The sequence below is a fragment of the Cnephaeus nilssonii genome, assembly GCF_951640355.1.
Source record: "Cnephaeus nilssonii genome assembly, chromosome: 12".
NCBI lineage: Eukaryota > Metazoa > Chordata > Mammalia > Chiroptera > Vespertilionidae > Cnephaeus > Cnephaeus nilssonii.
Window position 1 is genome coordinate 42179354 of NC_137083.1, and position 18990 is coordinate 42198343.

The window sequence follows — 18990 nt, forward strand, 5'->3', positions numbered from 1 at the left end:
AGGAAGACTCTGGACAGAGAAAGAATGCGGGAGGGGTAGGATTTGTTTCCCGGCAGGATAGATGGGGAAAGACAGATGCCTGTGTGTCCCTCTCTTCGACTTAGGTGTCTCTATTGCTCCATAAATAAAACGTGTCCCTGCCTTCTGCGAGCTCTATAAAGGCAGCGAAACGGCCGTGCCCGGGGCATTCCGGGCGGGGCACGAGCGGAGCCGCCACAGGTGAGATCGCCGCTGCAGGTGTAGCCCTCGCCACCCAGCCCGGGCTTGACTCCTGGGAAGCCGTCGCTGGTTGGAGATGGGACCCGTGTGGGGGCCTGGAGCGGGCGGGCGGGGGCAGGACAGCTTTCTTGCTGAGAAGCTGAGAGTGAGAGGAAAGCTGGGAAACCGGCCGGAGAAGAGATCTGCCCCACCCGCCCAAAGTTATGTCCCCAGGGGAGCGGCGACCTGCACCCGGAGTCTGCTGCAGTGCGCACGGCCTCGGCCCCGGGCGCGTGGCCGGGGGGTCCCACGACTGGCGCGGGGCTGTGCTTCTCTCTGGTGCGCGCCTGAGGCTGTGCCCCAGCTCAGGTGCGGGCGGCGAGGCGGGAGGGACGCTCCCGAGGTCCCGTTCCAGCCTGGCCCTGGCCCGGGTTCCAGCCCGAGTTTGGGGAGATTTCAGAACGCGGACAGTGCCCTGGCTGCCAACTCCAACTCCCGAAGCTCCCAACGCGGGGCTCACTCCTTTCAGAGTCGGGGCGCCCCGGGAAACAGGTGCAGGCTACGGAAACGGAGGTCTGCGGGTGGCCCCCTGCAGGCGGCGGTGCGCCCCGGGCGCCGGGCGCTGAGCGCCCAGGGTGGCTGCGCGCCCCGGCGGTCCAGGCTCTCCGGGTCCCGCTGCCACAGGTGGGGCCCGGAGGCGGCTGACCGCAGGTCGCCTCTCCCTGGCCCGTCCTCTTCACCGTTTCTTCTCCTTCCCGGCTCCATCGCCTCCTTCCCCGTCCTCTTCCTCCTCCTCCTCCAAGGTCATGGAAGCGCCCGGCCGCAGGTCGGAGCCGCCGCCGCTCCCCGAGTACAGCGGCAGCTACGTGGTGTCGAGGCCGGTGTACAGCGAGCTCGCCTTCCAGCAGCGGTGCGAGCGGCGCCTGCAGGAGCGCAGGACGCTGCGGGAGCGACTGGCCCAGAGCTGCAGGTCAGCCGGCGGGCGCGGCGGGACCCCGGGCTCCCGCCACCCGAAGCCCGCCTCGGGCTCTGCGGTCCGCGATGCGTCCTTCCCGGTGGGAGGAAGGCTCCGTCGTTCTCCTTTCGAAGTTGACTCCAGTCTCAGAACTTGTCTTTGGGGAGAGGGTGTCCCGGGAGTCCTGTCTCTCGTTCTCTTTGGGGGACACCTGGAGCGCTCCTTGGGGATCCAGCGGGTCCCGGCTGCTTTCTGGAGATGGCCAGGCTGAGGAGAGCGGGGAAGAAAGGGGCTCGATTAAAAAGAGATGATGGGTAAAGTCATCACCTGACCAGGAGGAGTCCTAGAAAGCCCAAGCTGCTTCAGGCAGGATGCCACCCAGAGACAGGGAGGGACAGCCAGACGCGGGAGAGCGCGGGGCCCCGCGCGCGGCCTTCACATCAGGCAGGGGACCCCGGGGCAGCCTCCCTCCGTCTCCACACCCAAACCCGCCGCCTGTTATTAGACATCACAAACACAGAATGAGAGAACCGGCGATTGCTGCCGGATTTTCTCTTTAAAAACACTTTTTAAAAAAATAGAACATTTAAAATACATACAAAAGTAAACAGTAGTATAATGAACCTCGTCTCCATGTTTTTACCCATCACCCAGCTTCAATGATGATCTACTCAAAGTTAATCTTCTTTCATCTATTGACACCCACTTGCCCTCCCCCGCCCCAACCCTGTTTCTCTCTCTCTCTCTCCATATATATGTTTGGGCAAAAGTAGGTTTACAGTTGTTTGTATGGAAAGTAATACAATAATTAATGGATAATAATACAAGAATGAACTTTGTGTTTCTCATACTCACAACTGTAAACCTCCTTTTGCCCCAGTCTCCTGTGTGTGTGTGTGTGTGTGTGTGTGTGTGTGTGTGTGTGTGTGTGTGTGTATACTTTTGCCATATATATAATGTGTCTCTAGGGAGTCTTAAAAATATATATCCAGTACATGTAAGTACTTAAAAAAATATATATGTAATCACAATTCCATTATCAGGAGTCAAAGAATGTTCACTTACTGTTAATATTGTTTTCTTTTATCTATTGGTTGTTGAGTTTAAAAAATACTAAATAGCAAGGTACAGCAAGGTGTGCATTTATCATGCTAAGAGTTTTGCAAAACTGGTTCCAAGCCTGTATTGCCAAAATATACAGAGCATGTTTATTTTTCTTAAAAGAAAAACAGAAGTAGAAGAAGGCGCCTGGGGATAGAAGTCTGAAAATTAATCTCCACGTAGTGACTCCCCATTGATGAATGTATGGCTGGACCAGAAAATGGGTTCTTGTGTAGGGATATTTTCTCAGAGGATTAACAAGGTGGGGGTGGGGGACACTTAATCCTGTGTTTCCTACCACGGTGCGTTTAAAAGGGTAGATAGAGTTCTTGGCAAAAGCATGGTCAGTACTTCAGTGTTGATATTTGCAATTCTCATTCTCTTTCTATTAAATAGTTGTAAACATTAGAAAACATGAAGGGTTCAGTTCAAAACTTTGTGATTGCTTGCGGCTGAGATTGGATGGGAAACCCAGGTTTCTTGCTTTTTGACAGCTGTTCAAGAAAAAGAGCCGTTGGTGTGCTGAAGACTCTCTTGCCCGTCTTGGACTGGCTCCCCAAATACCGAGTCAAGGAATGGCTGCTCAGTGACATCATTTCGGGAGTTAGCACTGGGCTAGTGGGTACGCTGCAAGGTAAGGTGTTGGTGGATTGGCCCCAGGTGGTTTGGTTGTGAATCAGTCTCCAGAAGCAGTTCATAACTTCCCCCAGGCTCCCATGGGTCTGTACCAAGAGCTTCTCACCTTTGAAGGCGTCATCTTTCCTCTCTAGAGCCTCTTAGTGGGGAAAGTTGCATCCTTCTCCCTCCTCTTCCTCTTCCTTAGAGTTCTCTTTCTGGGAAACCGTGCTGTTTCTCTCAGGAGTGGGGAACCTTTTTTCTGCCAAGGGCCATTTGGATATTTATAACATCATTCCCGGGCCATGCAAAATTATCATCTTAAAAATTAGCCTGCTATATTTGGTCAAACAGTTAATGAACTCACCCCTCATGCCTTAGCAGGGCCAGACCAAATGATTTCTCAGGATGTTCCCCACCCTGCATGGCCCAACTACAGCCCTATTACCTAAGCCGTGGCTTCCCAACTTTTATTGACCATAATTCACAGTAAGAAATATGTATTACATCACAATCTGTGCACATATAGCTCATTTTATTTAAATAATATTTACCTCACTGCAAGTGATGCACTCTGATATTTTCTATTGTCTTGTTTTATTATGCTTACATATATTTTTTACATGATAATTACAGCCCATAAAGTTACTTTACATCTCACACATGGTCTTGACCTGCCCTTTGAAACTAGCTTAAAGGAAAGTGGAGGAAGTATTTTAGCCTGAACTACACATAAGTGTTTTTTCTGTTCCCCTCCCCCTCCTTTTTAATCCATCCCCTTATTTTAATCTCTGGCAAAATGTCCCAGCATAGGTGGTTATTACTTTTTAAAAAAAACAACAACTGGCTTTATATAACATTTCCATGAGCATCTTGCAAATCCATTGCCTAGTTGGTGAGTAACATTCTCCTCTACCCCCCACCCCCAATCTTGCTTCTTCCCTCCCCCCAATTCTACAAAGCCCCTGGATCATGAAAACAGAAATCTCATTTATTTATTATAATTTTATGGAGCATCTACTATGTGCCAGGCACTAGGTATGCTGGCATGAATAAAATACACCACTTGCTTACAAGGAGCACAGTTCAGTGGAAAAATAGATAACAATTGGGTGTAAAGGCTGTGGTACCAGGGTAAGTAACAGTGCCTGCTAAGAGAGTGCACACAGGTGCACTCAACCCAGTATGTAGGGGATTGGGAATGGCTTTCTGTAGGTTGAATTGTCAGAGCTGAGTTTCCCTAAAGATTAAGTCTGAGTTTGCTGCATGAGCAAAGTGGGGTGGGGTGGGGAAGAATGTCGAAAGATGACTTGGTAATAGACTGTTTCAGAAATTAGAAATAGTTGTTGAGCAATTCATGAGCCAAAATTTGCTTGTGGAGCTCTTAAGATTACTCAGAGCAGGACAGGTAGATTCCCACAGAGAAGGAGTATGTTTTGTGATCCCAGTGTGGAGTATCAGTCTGTGGAGTACCATGGTTTTTTGGTTTTGGTTTTTTATTAATTTGAGGAAGAGGGAGAGAGATAGAAACATCCATTTGTTGTTCCACTTATTTATGCATTCATTGGTTGATTTTTTTTAAGCTGATTTTTAGACAGAGAGGGATCGAGAGGGAGAGAGAAAGAGAAACATCCATGTGAGAGCAGAACATCGATGGGCTTCCTCCTGCACGCCCCTTACCAGGGATTGAGCCCACAACCCAGGCATGTGCCCTTGACTGGAATGGAACCTGGGACCCTTTAGTCCGCAGGCGGATGCTCTATCCACTGAGCCAAACCAGCTGGGGCATTGGCTGATTCTTGTTTGTGCCCTGCCTGGGGATCAAACCTGGAATCTTGTCTTATCGGGATAATGTTCTAACCAGCTGAGCTGCCCGGTCAGGCCTGATCAACCATGTTTTAAATCACAGAGGTGGATGGGAACCTGGGATGGGGCTGTGCATTTCCTAAGTTAAATGAAGACAAGTTCTTGTGTGCACAGTGGACTCTCATAGGTGTGACATGGCCATATCCTTTGAATCCTGGGGGACAGGAAGCATGTGCCCTGATCAGGAATTGAACCGGCAACCTCTTGGTGCATGAGTGGATGCTCAACCACTGAACCACCCAAGTTGGGCTTACCAAATCCTTTTATAATAAAGACTAGAGGCCCGGTGCATGAATTCATGCATGGGTGGGGTCCCTTGGGGTGGCCTGTGGGGATCGGGCCGAAACTGGCTCTCTGACATCCCCCGAGGGGTCCCGGATTGCAAAAGGGCACAGGCCAGGCCAAGGGACCCCACCGGTGCATGATTGGAGCTCAGGAGGGACCATGGGAGGCCTCCAGGACATGTCTGGCCCATCTTGCTCAGTCCTCGGCCGGATCCTAGCAGCAAGCTAACATACGGAGCGTCTTCCCCTGGTGGTCAGTGCATGTCATAGCGAGCGGTTGAGCAGCCTTAGGGTATCACTAGCGTATTACACTTTGATTGGTTGAACAGTCAACTGGTCACAGGACGACTGGACACTTAGCATATTGGGCTTTTATTATATAGGATGATTAGGGTATATTTAGGTAGCAGTTGTGCCTAAGTAGGACACTATATGAAAACTGAAAGAGTTCCCCTTTTCAGGCCTGTAAGAACAGCAGAGCCAAGTTTTGGGAAATGGAAGTTTAAGAAGGACTTAGCCACCTGGCTCAGGCCATATTATTTTTATGCACACAATGTGCATGCTTATTTTTACTAAAGTGGGAGCACATATACATACTACCTTGAATTCTACTCTTTCTCTTTTTTTGTATTTTACATATGTCCATGTAAATGTATTTCTATTCATCACATCAATTTTATTTCATTGAATAATAGTTTATAAAGTATAATTTAGTTAACTACTTCCTTATTTTGAGGCACTCATTCAAAAAATAATTTTGAGGCACCTATGGGCCAGAATATTTAGGTTGTAGCCACACTTTTTTTTCTTACTCTTTTTTTATACATATTTTATTTTTAAAAAATATATTTTATTGATTTTTTACAGAGAGGAAGGGAGAGGGATAGAGAGTTAGAAACATCGATCAGCTGCCTCCTGCACACCCCCCTACTGGGGATGTGCCCGCAACCAAGGTACATGCCCTTGACCGGAATCGAACCTGGGACCTTTCAGTCCACAGGCTGACGCTCTATCCACTGAGCCAAACCGGTTTCGGCTTTTCTTACTCTTATAAAGGGCTTTATTTTTTTTCTCACTTTAAGTGAATGAAATATGGGATGGTAATATGGACTAAAATGTGCTGACTATGTAAGAAATATTTAACCAAGGAAAAGAGCACATCATTCTCATCTTCCATCCCTCATGTACATGGATAGGTTGAGATTTCTTCAGACCAGATGACATTCATGCACCCACAACTGCTTGGGTTAGTGTAGTGGAGAAGTTGATGTCTGAGGAGAGCCCAGGGGCGTTGTCTTGCCTGCCTCTTAGTACAATTGTCATTTTTTTTCTTTGTTTGAATCTAATTTCTGTTCCCCAACAAGATAGGGCAGAGCAACAATGACTGTGTCCCTCAGAACACAGGGAAACACTGAGTTCAGGTGAAACTGCCTAAATGCACAACTGGTAGTATAAACCTTTGGACTGAATTGAGGAACTTTTTCATCAACAACTGACTTGATTCCTTTTTCCACTCCTGTGAGCAGTGAGTGATCCAATTACTGATCAGTTGAGTCAGTTCTTTAGAGCCGTTGATTTGTGTAGATGCAATCATTATCCCAGCAGATTTGAATCATGTTCTGCAAACTAGCCTAGCTACGGACTGCAGGCACAATAAGGGAACGCTCAGGACACTGCAAATTGGGGAATCTCTATGAAAAGGCCTTTCTTTGTACAGTAGAAATATACCGTCACTTTTGTTTGCGAATTCAATCCCTTTGGATATACTTTCAGGAATGGCATACGCTTTACTAGCTGCGGTTCCTGTTGGATATGGTCTCTACTCTGCTTTTTTCCCTATCCTGACATACTTTATCTTCGGGACATCAAGACACATCTCAGTTGGTAATTATAAGCATATACTACAATTTGTATTCCTGTTTAATATGTTTGGGCCATACTGTGTGTATTTTACTTCCATATCTTTGTTAATGTTTTCCAAAGAAACAGGGCTTTAGTGCTCTGCCTGCTTTTTCTATTCAGAGATGCAAATGGTTCTTCTTAGCTTTCAAAATACTTTGCCTTCAGTTTGCTTTATAGTTAACTCTTTTTTCATGAAGCGGAGAAATTGAAAAAATTGTTAAAATTACAGCCTACCTTCATATTTTGGCATGGTTAATTTTTTTTATTATTATAATAAACTAGAGGCCCGGTGCATGAAATTCATGCATGGGTAGAGTCCCTAGGTCTGGCCAGTGATCAGGGCCAATCATAGCCTTCTGGCTGCCAGCCAGGGCCTTCCTTCATTCCATGCCGCCCCCCTGGTGGTCAGCATACGTCATAGTGAGCGGTCAAACTCCTGGTTGGTCAAACTCCCAAGGGGACAATTTGCATATTAGCCTTTTATTATATAGGATTTGACTCCATATTTCAAAAGCGTTCTCTTCCATGACAAAAAAATGACCATAAAAATCTTCAAGAGGTCTTTGAACTTACTATTTTACCAGACTGGCTTAGCATTTACTAAATTATGTTCATCAAATACATATTCATTATTTCATTAAAGAGCATACTTATTTTTAAGTCAGTAAGATTGGAAGACTGGCAGAATCGTGCCAAAACAATTTAGAAACTAAGCTTGGCTTTCCTTCTTAAATAGGTTTAAAATAGGTTTATTTCCTGCAGTATCTAAAATTTGAATTTTCTTTTGCTAGAATGTTCTATTAAGTAAATGTTTTAATGCTACTCTGCTACTTTGATATTTACACTTGAGGTAATTTTGCTCATCCATCCATCTGCTGACTAGACATGTCTACCTGGGCAATCCTCTTGAAACAAAGACAGCTGTCCACTGTATCCCCAACCCATATCCTTGTCCTTAGTTATATGTCCCCCCCGTATCTGGCATATTGCTTTGTCCCTGGAAGGAGGTCAGGAAGAGGTTTTATTGATTGAAAGAACTTCCTCACCTGGGAGAATTGATCAATACCAAATGCTTGATGAGGTAAGAAACATAGAAGCTGATTTTTTCTCTCTGGTATTCTACCCATGCAGACATTCCAGGTTACTGGATTTTGGTACTGAGCCCTCCCAGTTGTTAAAGCCTTCCACAAGGAAAGGGTAGGGTCATCATCATCATGGACAAACATATCAGCAGTAAGTGGAGAAGTTGCTGGAAGAAAAGGAGTACTTTTTAAACATAGACTCTTACAGACTGGCATTTGATATATGAAAAAAAAATTTTGTCTTGAAAAGAGAAAAAGGGAAACTATACATTCCCTGTACTGTGTCTTTATTCTAACTTGAACCCTGTGGTATTGATCAAGGCACTCAGCTCCACAGAGTAGAACACTGAATGCTCTAGGAATAAAAGTAAGATGGAACAAGTAAAGACTCAGCTTGTATGCCACCTATGCCAGGAAACTGTACCTGACAACTCTCCCCTCTCCGACCCCCCCACCACCACCAATGGAGATCACACAAGGATAGGTTAGACCCGTGGTCGGCAAACTGCGGCTCGCGAGCCACATGCGGCTCTTTGGCCCCTTCAGTGTGGCTCTTCCACAAAATACCACAGTCTGGGAGAGTCTATTTTGAAGAAGTGGCGTTAGAAGAAGTTTAAGTTTAAAAAATTGGGCTCTCAAAAGAAATTTCAATCGTTGTAGTGTTGATATTTGGCTCTGTTGACTAATGAGTTTGCCGACCACTGGTTAGACACCCTTTCTGTATACATAGAAAGCATCCTGAATGCTGTATTGTCATCATCTACCTACATGTCTCTCTGTTGCTCATTTCTGGATCCTAAATGCCTTAAAACATTTGCTTTTTAGCTTCTTTTATGAACAAACAATATAGATTTTCCCAATCACAGCTAATTATCTCACACATCTTCCTAATCCTATGTAGGCATGACATGTTGAACCGAAAACACTTGTGATTAATAATTTTTAATTGATAGAGACTTTCTCTCCCAGGACCTTTCCCAGTGGTCAGTTTAATGGTGGGATCTGTTGTTCTGAGCCTGGCCCCGGACGAAAAATTTCTCATACCCAGCAGTAATGGAACTATATCAAATGCTACCATGATAGACAACGGGGCCAGAGATGCAGCAAGAATATTGATTGCGAGCACCCTTACTCTTTTGGTTGGAATCATACAGGTAATGGACTTACAAGTGAAATATAGATTGGCATGATTTTTATTTGAAGTAACTAACTGTTGATGACCTAAAAATAAAAGGCCCTTCAAAGTGAGAGGCAACAATCATTTACTGAGATCAATAAGAATAGCTATTCCAAACGCATTGATTCAGGCAGAAGCCCAATTAATGTTCCAATTAGGAGATAAAAGCAATGGGTATTTATAAAAAGGGGAGGAGACCAGTTATATCAATAGAAGAAAGGCATTCCTATTGGTGCAGATAATATAACATAGTGGTGTTCATTCTAAACAATGCTTTTAATTTTCAGTCCAGTAGTCAGAATAACTCATTTCTTGTTATCTTTGCAAAAGATAACAGGAATAGGTGCATATTTTTTGCTCTTCTTAGTACTTTTCTAGAAATACCTCAAGGTTAATATTGCCCACTTTTTTCACATTTTAGAGTGATGGAGGGCAGAGGTGGAGCATTAAGAAATTCAGATTTGTTTCCTACAAATATTTTTGTTACAGGAAGGTTACCAGAGTTAAAATTGGTGTTAAGTTTATTGTGTTAATAGTTCAAGCGAGTAGGTTCTTCTCCCAGGCAAACATTTAATTCGTCCTTCCTTTTCTTGTTCTAGTTGGTATTTGGGGGTTTGCAGATTGGATTCATAGTGAGGTACTTGGCTGATCCTTTGATTGGCGGATTCACAACAGCTGCTGCCTTCCAAGTGTTGGTCTCGCAGCTAAAGATCATTCTCAACGTTTCAACCAAGAACTATAATGGAGTTCTCTCCATTATCTATGTAAGTGTTTCTTCTTACTCCAGGGATGGCTCACTGAGAATGTGTTCTTTTCCTCTTTAACCTGAGTCTGTAGAGCCTGTGTCCCTCCATGCCATACTTTGGGAGTCGCTGAAAGCATTCTTCTCTGAAAAAAGCAATAAAATCATGAGTAACATCGAAAAAGGCAGATTTTGCAAATCATTATTCTCAGCTGGTCAAAATAGTTTCAGAAGTGTCATTGCACTTAAAAATACTGATGAAAACGAAGTGGTATAGTGAAGCTAGGACTGCTCAGGGGGGGCAACAGACTTGAGTTCCAGTCTCATCTTTGCCTCTGACAAGCTAAGTGACCTCTGGTACATAATGTAGGATAATGGCTGATAGTCCCTACCAACTAAGTTAAATAAAGATAGATGAGGAGCATTTTGGCCCAGAGGCCGGCACAGAACAAGTACTCGATAAAAGTACTTTGAAATTATTATTTCACATCTCAAGGCTCTTTTATTTTTAAAATGAAACAATTAGACATGCATCTTTAAAGCCCTTTTTAACTCTGAGAGTCCATGAAATGTATAATGTAAATGTCTGAGCAATTATAGATGAAAAGGAACATTAGATTCAGAGATGATTCAACATGCAAAAGAGATGCAAAAGAAGGATGTAGAGCACACTAATTAGATTGAAAAGTTCTTGTATCTAAATATATGTTCTATGTAAGGCATGTTTTTGATGCTTGAAAGTGATGATAATAGTAACATGATGTCACTCTGGCTTGGAGGGAATGATATGCAAAAATAACATGTCAACATTAAGAATGGAGTCCTTTAGCGATCCATGTATTAGCTTCTAAAACAATGTAAGGCCATGCATATATATCTAAAAACTAGTGAGGTGGTCAGGAATTTGCTCAATTTCACAACAGTGCCATCATCCCACATTACTCCATCCATTAAACAAATATTATTCAGTGCCTATTATGGTCAGTTACTATGCTAAGCAGTGATAGAGGAGGGAGTATAACAGTAGTTAAGATCATGGATGTTGAACTTCAATAAGCCAGGGTTGTAGTCTTGGTTCTACCACCTATTATTCATGTAAGTTTGGGCATGTTATATTTCTCTAAGCCTCAGTGTCCTCTATTGTAAAATGGGAATAATAATAGTACTTACTAGAGTTGTGAGGATTAAAAAAGAAAAATTGTGTATAGCACTTAGCACAATATCTGGCACATAGTAAAAACTTATAGTAATATTATTTTCATTATCATGATGAACAGACCTCATTGAGCTTACTGTCCACTCCCCAGGCTTTCAGTCTATTAGAACACTTTAGCACAGGCTGTTTTTTGATTCAGGATTATTTTTGTCATTGTTGCTTTTTTTCCTACCAAGTCCTTGGTTTGATTTGAAGCCTTCTGACAGGCTCTCTCACTTTTGCAGTCCCTGAGACAGCCTGCTATTTCTTGCTATCACATTTTCTCCATCAACCATTCACTTATTCCTTCTTTGTCATTAATTCAATCTATAAGTATTTATTGACTACCTACCATATGCCAGGCATTGTTCATTCCCTATGCAAACCCACTGAATCCACCCAGAAACCCCTTACTGAGTGTACTCACTGCCTTGTGTGAACATTGCTAGGTCTGTATCCACACAGATCACAGGAGGCCTAGGCCAGTGGTTAACCCTGGCCATGCTGGACCTCTGTAGACAGGGAACTGAAATGGTTCTTCTGGTCTCCTAGGACTATGTTTAAGATGAAGCTTGATGCCAAGGATCCCACTATCAACAGGGACAAAAGTAATCAGGAAGCACTAGAATAAGGCCAAAAGAGTTGTCAAACCATCCACAATCATTATTTGACATGTCCTTTTGAACACTATTTTTGAAGTCTCAGGTTACAACCTGTCATAGAATTTTGCAAGAGTCCCTCCCAGGTCAGCCAAATTGGATGAAGATATTTCAAACATTCCTGTGTGATGGTGAATATAAGCTTCCTCTTTTGATAAGAAAGCATGAGTATGTCGGGAAATGATTGCATAAGGGTTGAATGAGCCTCTCAGTACGTGAACAGAGAATTTTGCTTATGACATTACCAATTACAATCATTCATGAAAGAATCCTTCCACAAATGCAGAGTGGTAGTAGAATCCTCCAAGAAAGACTAAGATTGTTGAAGATGCTTTCCTTAGAATGTAGTTAACAGTCCTTTTGTTATAAGGTTGTATTTTGGATTGACACACACACACACACACACACACACACCAAAAACAAAAACAAAAACACAAAAAACACAAACCCACATACCAGGAAATAATGAATACAAAAAAATGGAGGGAAAGAAAACAATATATATAAACATTAATTCACAAATGCCAGAGATGCTGAAAAGAGTATTCAGAATAGGGTATCGGATGCAGAAAAACTATTCAGAATTAGTAATACTCTTCATGCTACCACGTAGCTACTCAATTATCTAAGTAAATCAGTCTATTTAAGAGAGACTATGTTTTCCTACCATTCACTTTGAGTGGTTTGTCTTCATCGACAAAGGAAGACTTTCCGCTTACTAAATTGCTGCTGCCTGCCCCATTTTTCTCCTAACAAGGAGGAAGAACACATTGATAAACTTTGCCTAGATGGTGAGAGTTTTGAAAGCCACTCCTAAGCTTGATCAGATTCATTACTTTGAATCTATTTAAGTATGTAAAATTTAAGACATTATAATAAAAAGAAAGTAACACTTTAAGGGTTGATATATATACACAAGTTCTGATAGCAAGAAATGCCTGATGGCAAGGGGTGATTATGAAAGGTCTGTGATATTTAAAGAAATAAATTTGACTCCAAAAGTTAACTAAAAAAATTTCCTCATATGTAATATTAGGTATAATTTTTTTATTACTTTATAGACCCAGGTAATGCTAGGTAAGAATGAAGAACTTATCTAAATGAAATGGTCCTAAAATTCTCCAAGCATAGTAGAAAATGTGGTAAAATATTATCAATTACTGAAAAGCTAATTTTCATGATTTGAATTATTTAGAATACTAGGTAGGATATGGAATTATATGTGTATCCATATTTAAACATATTTTAGAAAGTATTTTAATAGCCAACTAAATTAGATTTAATTTTCAATGCTTTCCTTTGTTGTTGTTGTTTTTTTTTAATCCTCACTGGAGGATATTTTTTCTTTCGATTTTTAGAGAGTGGAAGGGAGGGAGGAAGGGGGAGAGAAACTTTGATGTGAAAGAGACACACTAATTGGTTACCTCCTGCACACACCCCAGTCAGTGCCCAGGTACGTGCCCTTGACTGGGAATCAAAACCAGGACCCTTCCTTTCATGGGCCAACACTCTAACCACTGAACACCCTGCACTCTAGTTCAAGCACTTGGTGGAAGGTATTTTGCTTGTACTACAACTTCTCCCCTTGTTGCTTTACTCTCTCCTTTTTTAAAAAAATCATTTTTTATTTTCAATTACAGTTGACATACATCATTATATTAGTTTCAGGTGTACAACCCAGTGACCAGACATTACATAACTTAATAAGCGACCACCCCAGAAACCCTGCACTCACCTGCACCTCCCCTAGTCTTCAGAATATTATTGACTATAGTCTCTATGCTTTATATCCCCATGACTGTTCTGTGACAGCCAGTTCCTTTACTCTTGTTTTGGTTGTTGTTAATCTTCACTGGAGGACATTTTTCCATTGATTTTTTTTTTAGAGTGAAAGAGAGGAAGGAAGGGAGAGAAAGAGAGAGAGAAAAACATCTCTCTCATATCGATTGGTTGCCTCCCACATGCACTCTGACTGGGATGGGATTGAACCCAGACCCCAGGTATGTGCCCTTGACAGGGAATCAAACCTGGGACCCATTGGTGTCTGAGGCGGTGTTCTAACCACTGAACAATACCAGCTAGTGCTCCTTTACTCTTGAATGTATTCCAGAGAGTTGAAGTTGCTGGCAAAATGACTCCTAGATTACTTAATGTTCATAATAGGGAATTGCTGTCAGATTGTCATTATAATTCTTTTAAGTATAGTTCACCTATAAAAATAAATAAGGTACATGTTATAAACTATGAGATGTTCCATCCCTTTATCTTCACTGGAAGATTATTTGTCTCAAAGAATTGATGAATGCCTTTTTAAGTCAAGCCTCCTTCAGGACTGAAGTTGCTGTAACAAAGATATTAGTGTTCTTTCCTGGGATTCTCCCTTGCTAACATCCCTCTATTCCCAGAAACCTTCTATTTACAGAGCAAAACTAGTTTTTCTTGAGCTAGCTTATCTCTCCACTTGGAAAGAGTTACTTTTATTTAAGTCATCTTAAAGTTTGAACTAAATATCAAATTAATTTCCAAAATTTTATACTTGACCTATATATCAGTTCGATGATTTTCTTGGCCATAATGAATAGGTCAGTCCATATGTAATTACATATAAAGTATTTTAGGCATTTTATTATCACCTGTATCATTCAGGTTTAGGAAAAAGCTTTACCTAAAATACTGGCTAGTTGGGACTGTTTGATTTATCAGTCATTAGTTTCAACAGTACCATATCAACATGGTAAAAATTAGGCCAGTTAATAGCAACTGTAAAACCACTTTAAGATGCAAACTTTTAAAGTTTTCCTGCAAGTAAAAGACATTTTTTACTTTTAAGAGATCTCATTTTATTATAAAAAAAACACAGATAGCAAAAAATAAGAAAGTAGAAATCATCCATAGCTTTATTATTCCAAGTAAACCATCATTAATAACTTGAGATATATTTCATGGTCTTTGTATTAGTCAACATATTTTTATGATTTTACATAATTTTAAGTGCTATTTGATATCATAATTTTTTCATAAGAGAACTCTAAAATCATTTTTTTACAGACTCTGGTTGATACTTTTCAAAATATTGGTAACACCAATCTTGCTGATTTCATTGCTGGATTACTCACCATTATCATCTGTATGGCAGTTAAGGAATTAAATGATCGATTTAAACACAAAATCCCGATCCCTATTCCTATTGAAGTAATTGTGGTAAGTAGAATATGTAATTAGAAAATTCAGCATTAGTTGGTTTGACAAGAAAGGAATTGCTAAAACAAATGAATTTTTAAAAACCTCTTTTGTTTTATTTCAGACAATAATTGCTACTGCCATTTCATATGGAGCCAACCTGGAAAAAAATTACAATGCTGGCATTGTGAAATCCATCCCAAGGGGGTGAGTATGGCATTCCTCTTAGGCAATGCTAATTTATTAAGGCAGTACTTCCTATTTAAATGAAACCTTTTATTACAAGCTTCATTTCATTGGTGCTCCTCCAATAGTCCTATTTGTGTATGATCTTAAAGAAATACCCATTTGTGCAAACTATCAGATAAACAGTAGATAAATAGATAGATAGATATAGATATAGATATAGATATAGATATAGATATAGATATAGATATAGTTCAGTTCATTTGTTTAAAAGCAGCCTGAATTATGGTCTCTCTTTGTCCTTCATATTCTTAAAAAGTGGCAAGACGTGTATAGTTACCACCAGACTCCTGATTTAAACTCATATATATAATTACAGTATAATATAAATAGAATCATGAATAGTAACATTCTATTTTTTTGCACTGAGGACAGTCTGCTTAAGGAATCAGGGACATCTGATCTAAATTCTCTGCCATTTCATTTAATCAATTTTAGGTAATAATTATGTCATTTGGTCCTCTCAATAAAATGCATACTCTGCAAAGGAAGTTTTATATGTGTTTGGAGAATTAGAAAAGTAAAGAACTAAGGTCTTTTGTCCATCTCTGACACCAACTAGTCCCGTGGCCCTGGGGGAAGGGGGAAGTGTTCTCCTATAAAACAAGGTAATGACAACTACTGAAACTTCAGCTCCAGCTTGTTGTGAAATGCTAATGAGATCTCTCATAAAATTCGAAGAGTGGACCAAGTGCCCTTCACTATAATTTTATCATATGGCATTTTAAAAAAGAAGCCCACATGTTTATTAGACTTGTAACATTAACTTACAGCATTTGTGACTAGGCTTCCCCTTATATCACCACTAAGTACTAGTCCCCTGAGTACTAGCTGAGGGCCCTTGTACCCATCTTTGTAGAGTCTCCAGGCTCTTAATAGAAAGTTCCCGGGCTAGCCGAGTCCCAGTGCTTGTTCCACAGGGAACTGCTGCCTTTTCATTTGATCAATCTCATTTTCCTTCTAATATCTGTTTAAAAAAATATTTGAAAAACTACAACTGGCTCCAATGGGCTGAATTAACATATTCTCCATGCTAATGTTTCTCAGACTTACCTTTTTGTGAGAATCACATGAGATCCTTGTTAACAAAGATTCCTCGTTCCCACCCCACACTTATTAAATCAGGCTTTCCAGAGAAGGGGGCCTCGGAATTCATATTTCTCAAAGGCATTTCCAGTGATTCTTATGACCAGCTATATTTGGGAAGCGCTACCTTCGAGTATCAACATTTTGATAGTAAATCCTAGCGCTGAACGGAATGAAATAGAAGATACAGTGTGGCTACTTGAGTTAGAGCATTTTCACCAGAACAATTAGATTATTTAAGTAATTAAAAACAACTACATAAAAATATATTATAGATCCCCTTTGGCGGACTTCCCAAGATGAAACACTTAGAGGGCGTCCACAGAAAATGCCTCGTCCCATAAACCCACGTTTCATGAATTGATATGGGGAACTCATTTCTGCTGCCCTAAGTCATCCGTTCCTACCCTATCCAGAGCTTTCCTGGCTGCTCTCGCCCTGAAAATGGATCTCTAGTCTCTTGCTCTTGGGTTTAGTCATGATGAGGCCTCTGACAGACCACCTGGAGTGATAGGTTAGGTAACCCAACCTGCCTGGCCCCAGGGACTACAGGCTCCTCCTCAAGGCAGTGAGCCCGTTTGTCTTACTCAGCTCTGTCTTCCTAGCACAGTACCTATCTCATAGTAGGATCCCAGGAAATATTTGTTAAAGGAATAAAACACCCAAGCCTATATGAACAAGCCACCAGAAAGGACTTCGTTGCCTGATCTAATGGGATTGCACAGAAAGAAGTCTAAAGACATTAACAAAACTGAAAAAGAAAGGGTGGAGTGAAGAGATTGGAAAAGAGCAAAAAAAAGTTGAGTGTTAAAGATGAGTACGATGACAGCAAAAAGAAAGGTCAGGCTAACCCACCTTGTTACTCAGGCCCCTTCAATCCTCCAAAAAGGGAGTAAAAGTGAGGTTTCTGTCGGCAGTTTCCTTTTATCCTGTTGAGGATCAATGCTACCATATGTTAGGACCACTTGGTCCCCAATAAATCCATATAAGAACCTTATGTCTATGAGAATCTTATTTTTACTTTACCACATCCCTCTAATTATAGAGGAATTATTAAAGGAACTTCAGGCATAGTGAGATAGGTAGGGGAGATTTTTCTTTCTAGGATCTTTGGAATTATACCATGTGAACAGTCATCAAGATATAGGTCCATGAAGGTCATCACCCAAATTTTCATATTTGGAAACAACCACGTGTTTATAAACTTGTGGGCTTTTTTCTTTATATAATTTGTAGAAAAGCTCTGGTTTTGTAAAACAGTAGTCATTTGACCCCACCATGATCACTGGGATAGGTTAGTCTTTGTGACTAGGAAGCATTCTGATAATGACATAAATTTACTCTTTTTTGAATTCAAGAAGATTTTAAATATCTTAAGATATGGATTTTCCACTTTATTCTTATATTCTTTATTTCTTTAATAAACACCCCTTCATACAGGGTAAATCTCATTTCATGACTAGTATATATTGTTGAAATGCAAAGATCTTTAAGGTGAAATTGTGTAAGGAGAAACACTAATGTGTGAAAGAGCATGGCATAGGATTGTATGATATTAAAGAATCAACAATGACAGGTTTATTCATATCAGAGGTACAGAGAAGGTGGCATTTGTAGACTCTCAATTGGGGACAAAGAAATCAGCCAATGAGATGACACCAACTTCTGACTAAAAATTATAAAAGCGGATGCTACGACTTATGCTCATGTGCTTTTGCCCTCTTGGATCAACTACTTTCTTGTCTAGTTTGTGGCTGGGGTGATTAGCATTTGTCGAGGTGGGAAGAAAGAATTACGGTCAAATATTCACCTCACTTTTTCACTAGGTTCTTGCCTCCTGCACTGCCACCTGTGAACTTGTTTTCTGAGATGCTGGCTGCATCGTTTTCCATAGCTGTGGTGGCCTACGCTATTGCAGTGTCTGTAGGAAAAGTATACGCCATCAAGTATGATTACACCATCGATGGGAACCAGGTATGGTCACCCTTTTGCTGAACTGGTTATGTATATAATTGATTTCAGAGAGGAAGGGAGAGGGAGAGAGAGATAGAAACATCATTGATGAGAGAGAATCATTGATCAGCTGCCTTCTGCACGCCCCCTACTGGAGATCGAGCCTGCAACCCCAGACATGTGCCCTGAATGGGAATAGAACCTTGACCTACTGGTTCATAGGTTGATGCTCAACCACTGAACCACACTGGCCAGGCCTGAATTGGTTTTCTAGGGCTGAAAATACGAAAAATAAATAAATGGGGAAGATTTTGTTATCTGCTAAAGAAGAGATTGGTTTCTTCTACCTGTCTTATATTGAGTTGGATTCCCTCTTGTGTGTGCTCATTTGAAATTATTTTAAAAATATGCACACTGCATCACGTTAGTTTTAAGAAATCAGTTGAAGTAATCAGAATTCTAAAAAAGTTAATTCTGTTAGGTCCTAAATATCATTAAAAGTTAACATATTAGGTCAGAATAAGAATTCTTCATGTAGTCCCACATCTCCTGGTAATATTTTTTTATTGGTGGCAAAAAGTGCAACAAACACTTTTAATAATAGCTGTGGCCACTTTAAATTTAGATGGTTCACTGTTAATTAATGTACACAGGACAATTTTTGTAGGCATCTGAGACATTGCCAGGTGAGCTCACAAATCCTCAGTTATGGTATGTTCTTGAAAACACAGCATAGCAATTACAGCAGT

At 41.2% G+C, this 18990-nt stretch overlaps 1 protein-coding gene across 1 annotated transcript in view; it reads left to right on the forward strand.

Annotated features, from left to right (window-relative positions):
- Positions 1–1004: 1004 nt before the first annotated feature.
- The window catches only part of SLC26A4 (solute carrier family 26 member 4), a gene marked incomplete at both ends in the record, with an annotated part of 41256 nt that continues 23270 nt past the window's right edge, over positions 1005–18990 (forward strand). Inside the window, 8 exons of the mRNA XM_079785765.1 lie at positions 1005–1168; positions 2749–2888; positions 6793–6903; positions 8973–9157; positions 9780–9944; positions 14825–14977; positions 15081–15163; positions 18115–18262. Of these exons, the coding sequence (XP_079641891.1) occupies positions 1005–1168; positions 2749–2888; positions 6793–6903; positions 8973–9157; positions 9780–9944; positions 14825–14977; positions 15081–15163; positions 18115–18262 (1149 nt within the window). The remainder of the gene's footprint in view (positions 1169–2748; positions 2889–6792; positions 6904–8972; positions 9158–9779; positions 9945–14824; positions 14978–15080; positions 15164–18114; positions 18263–18990) is intronic.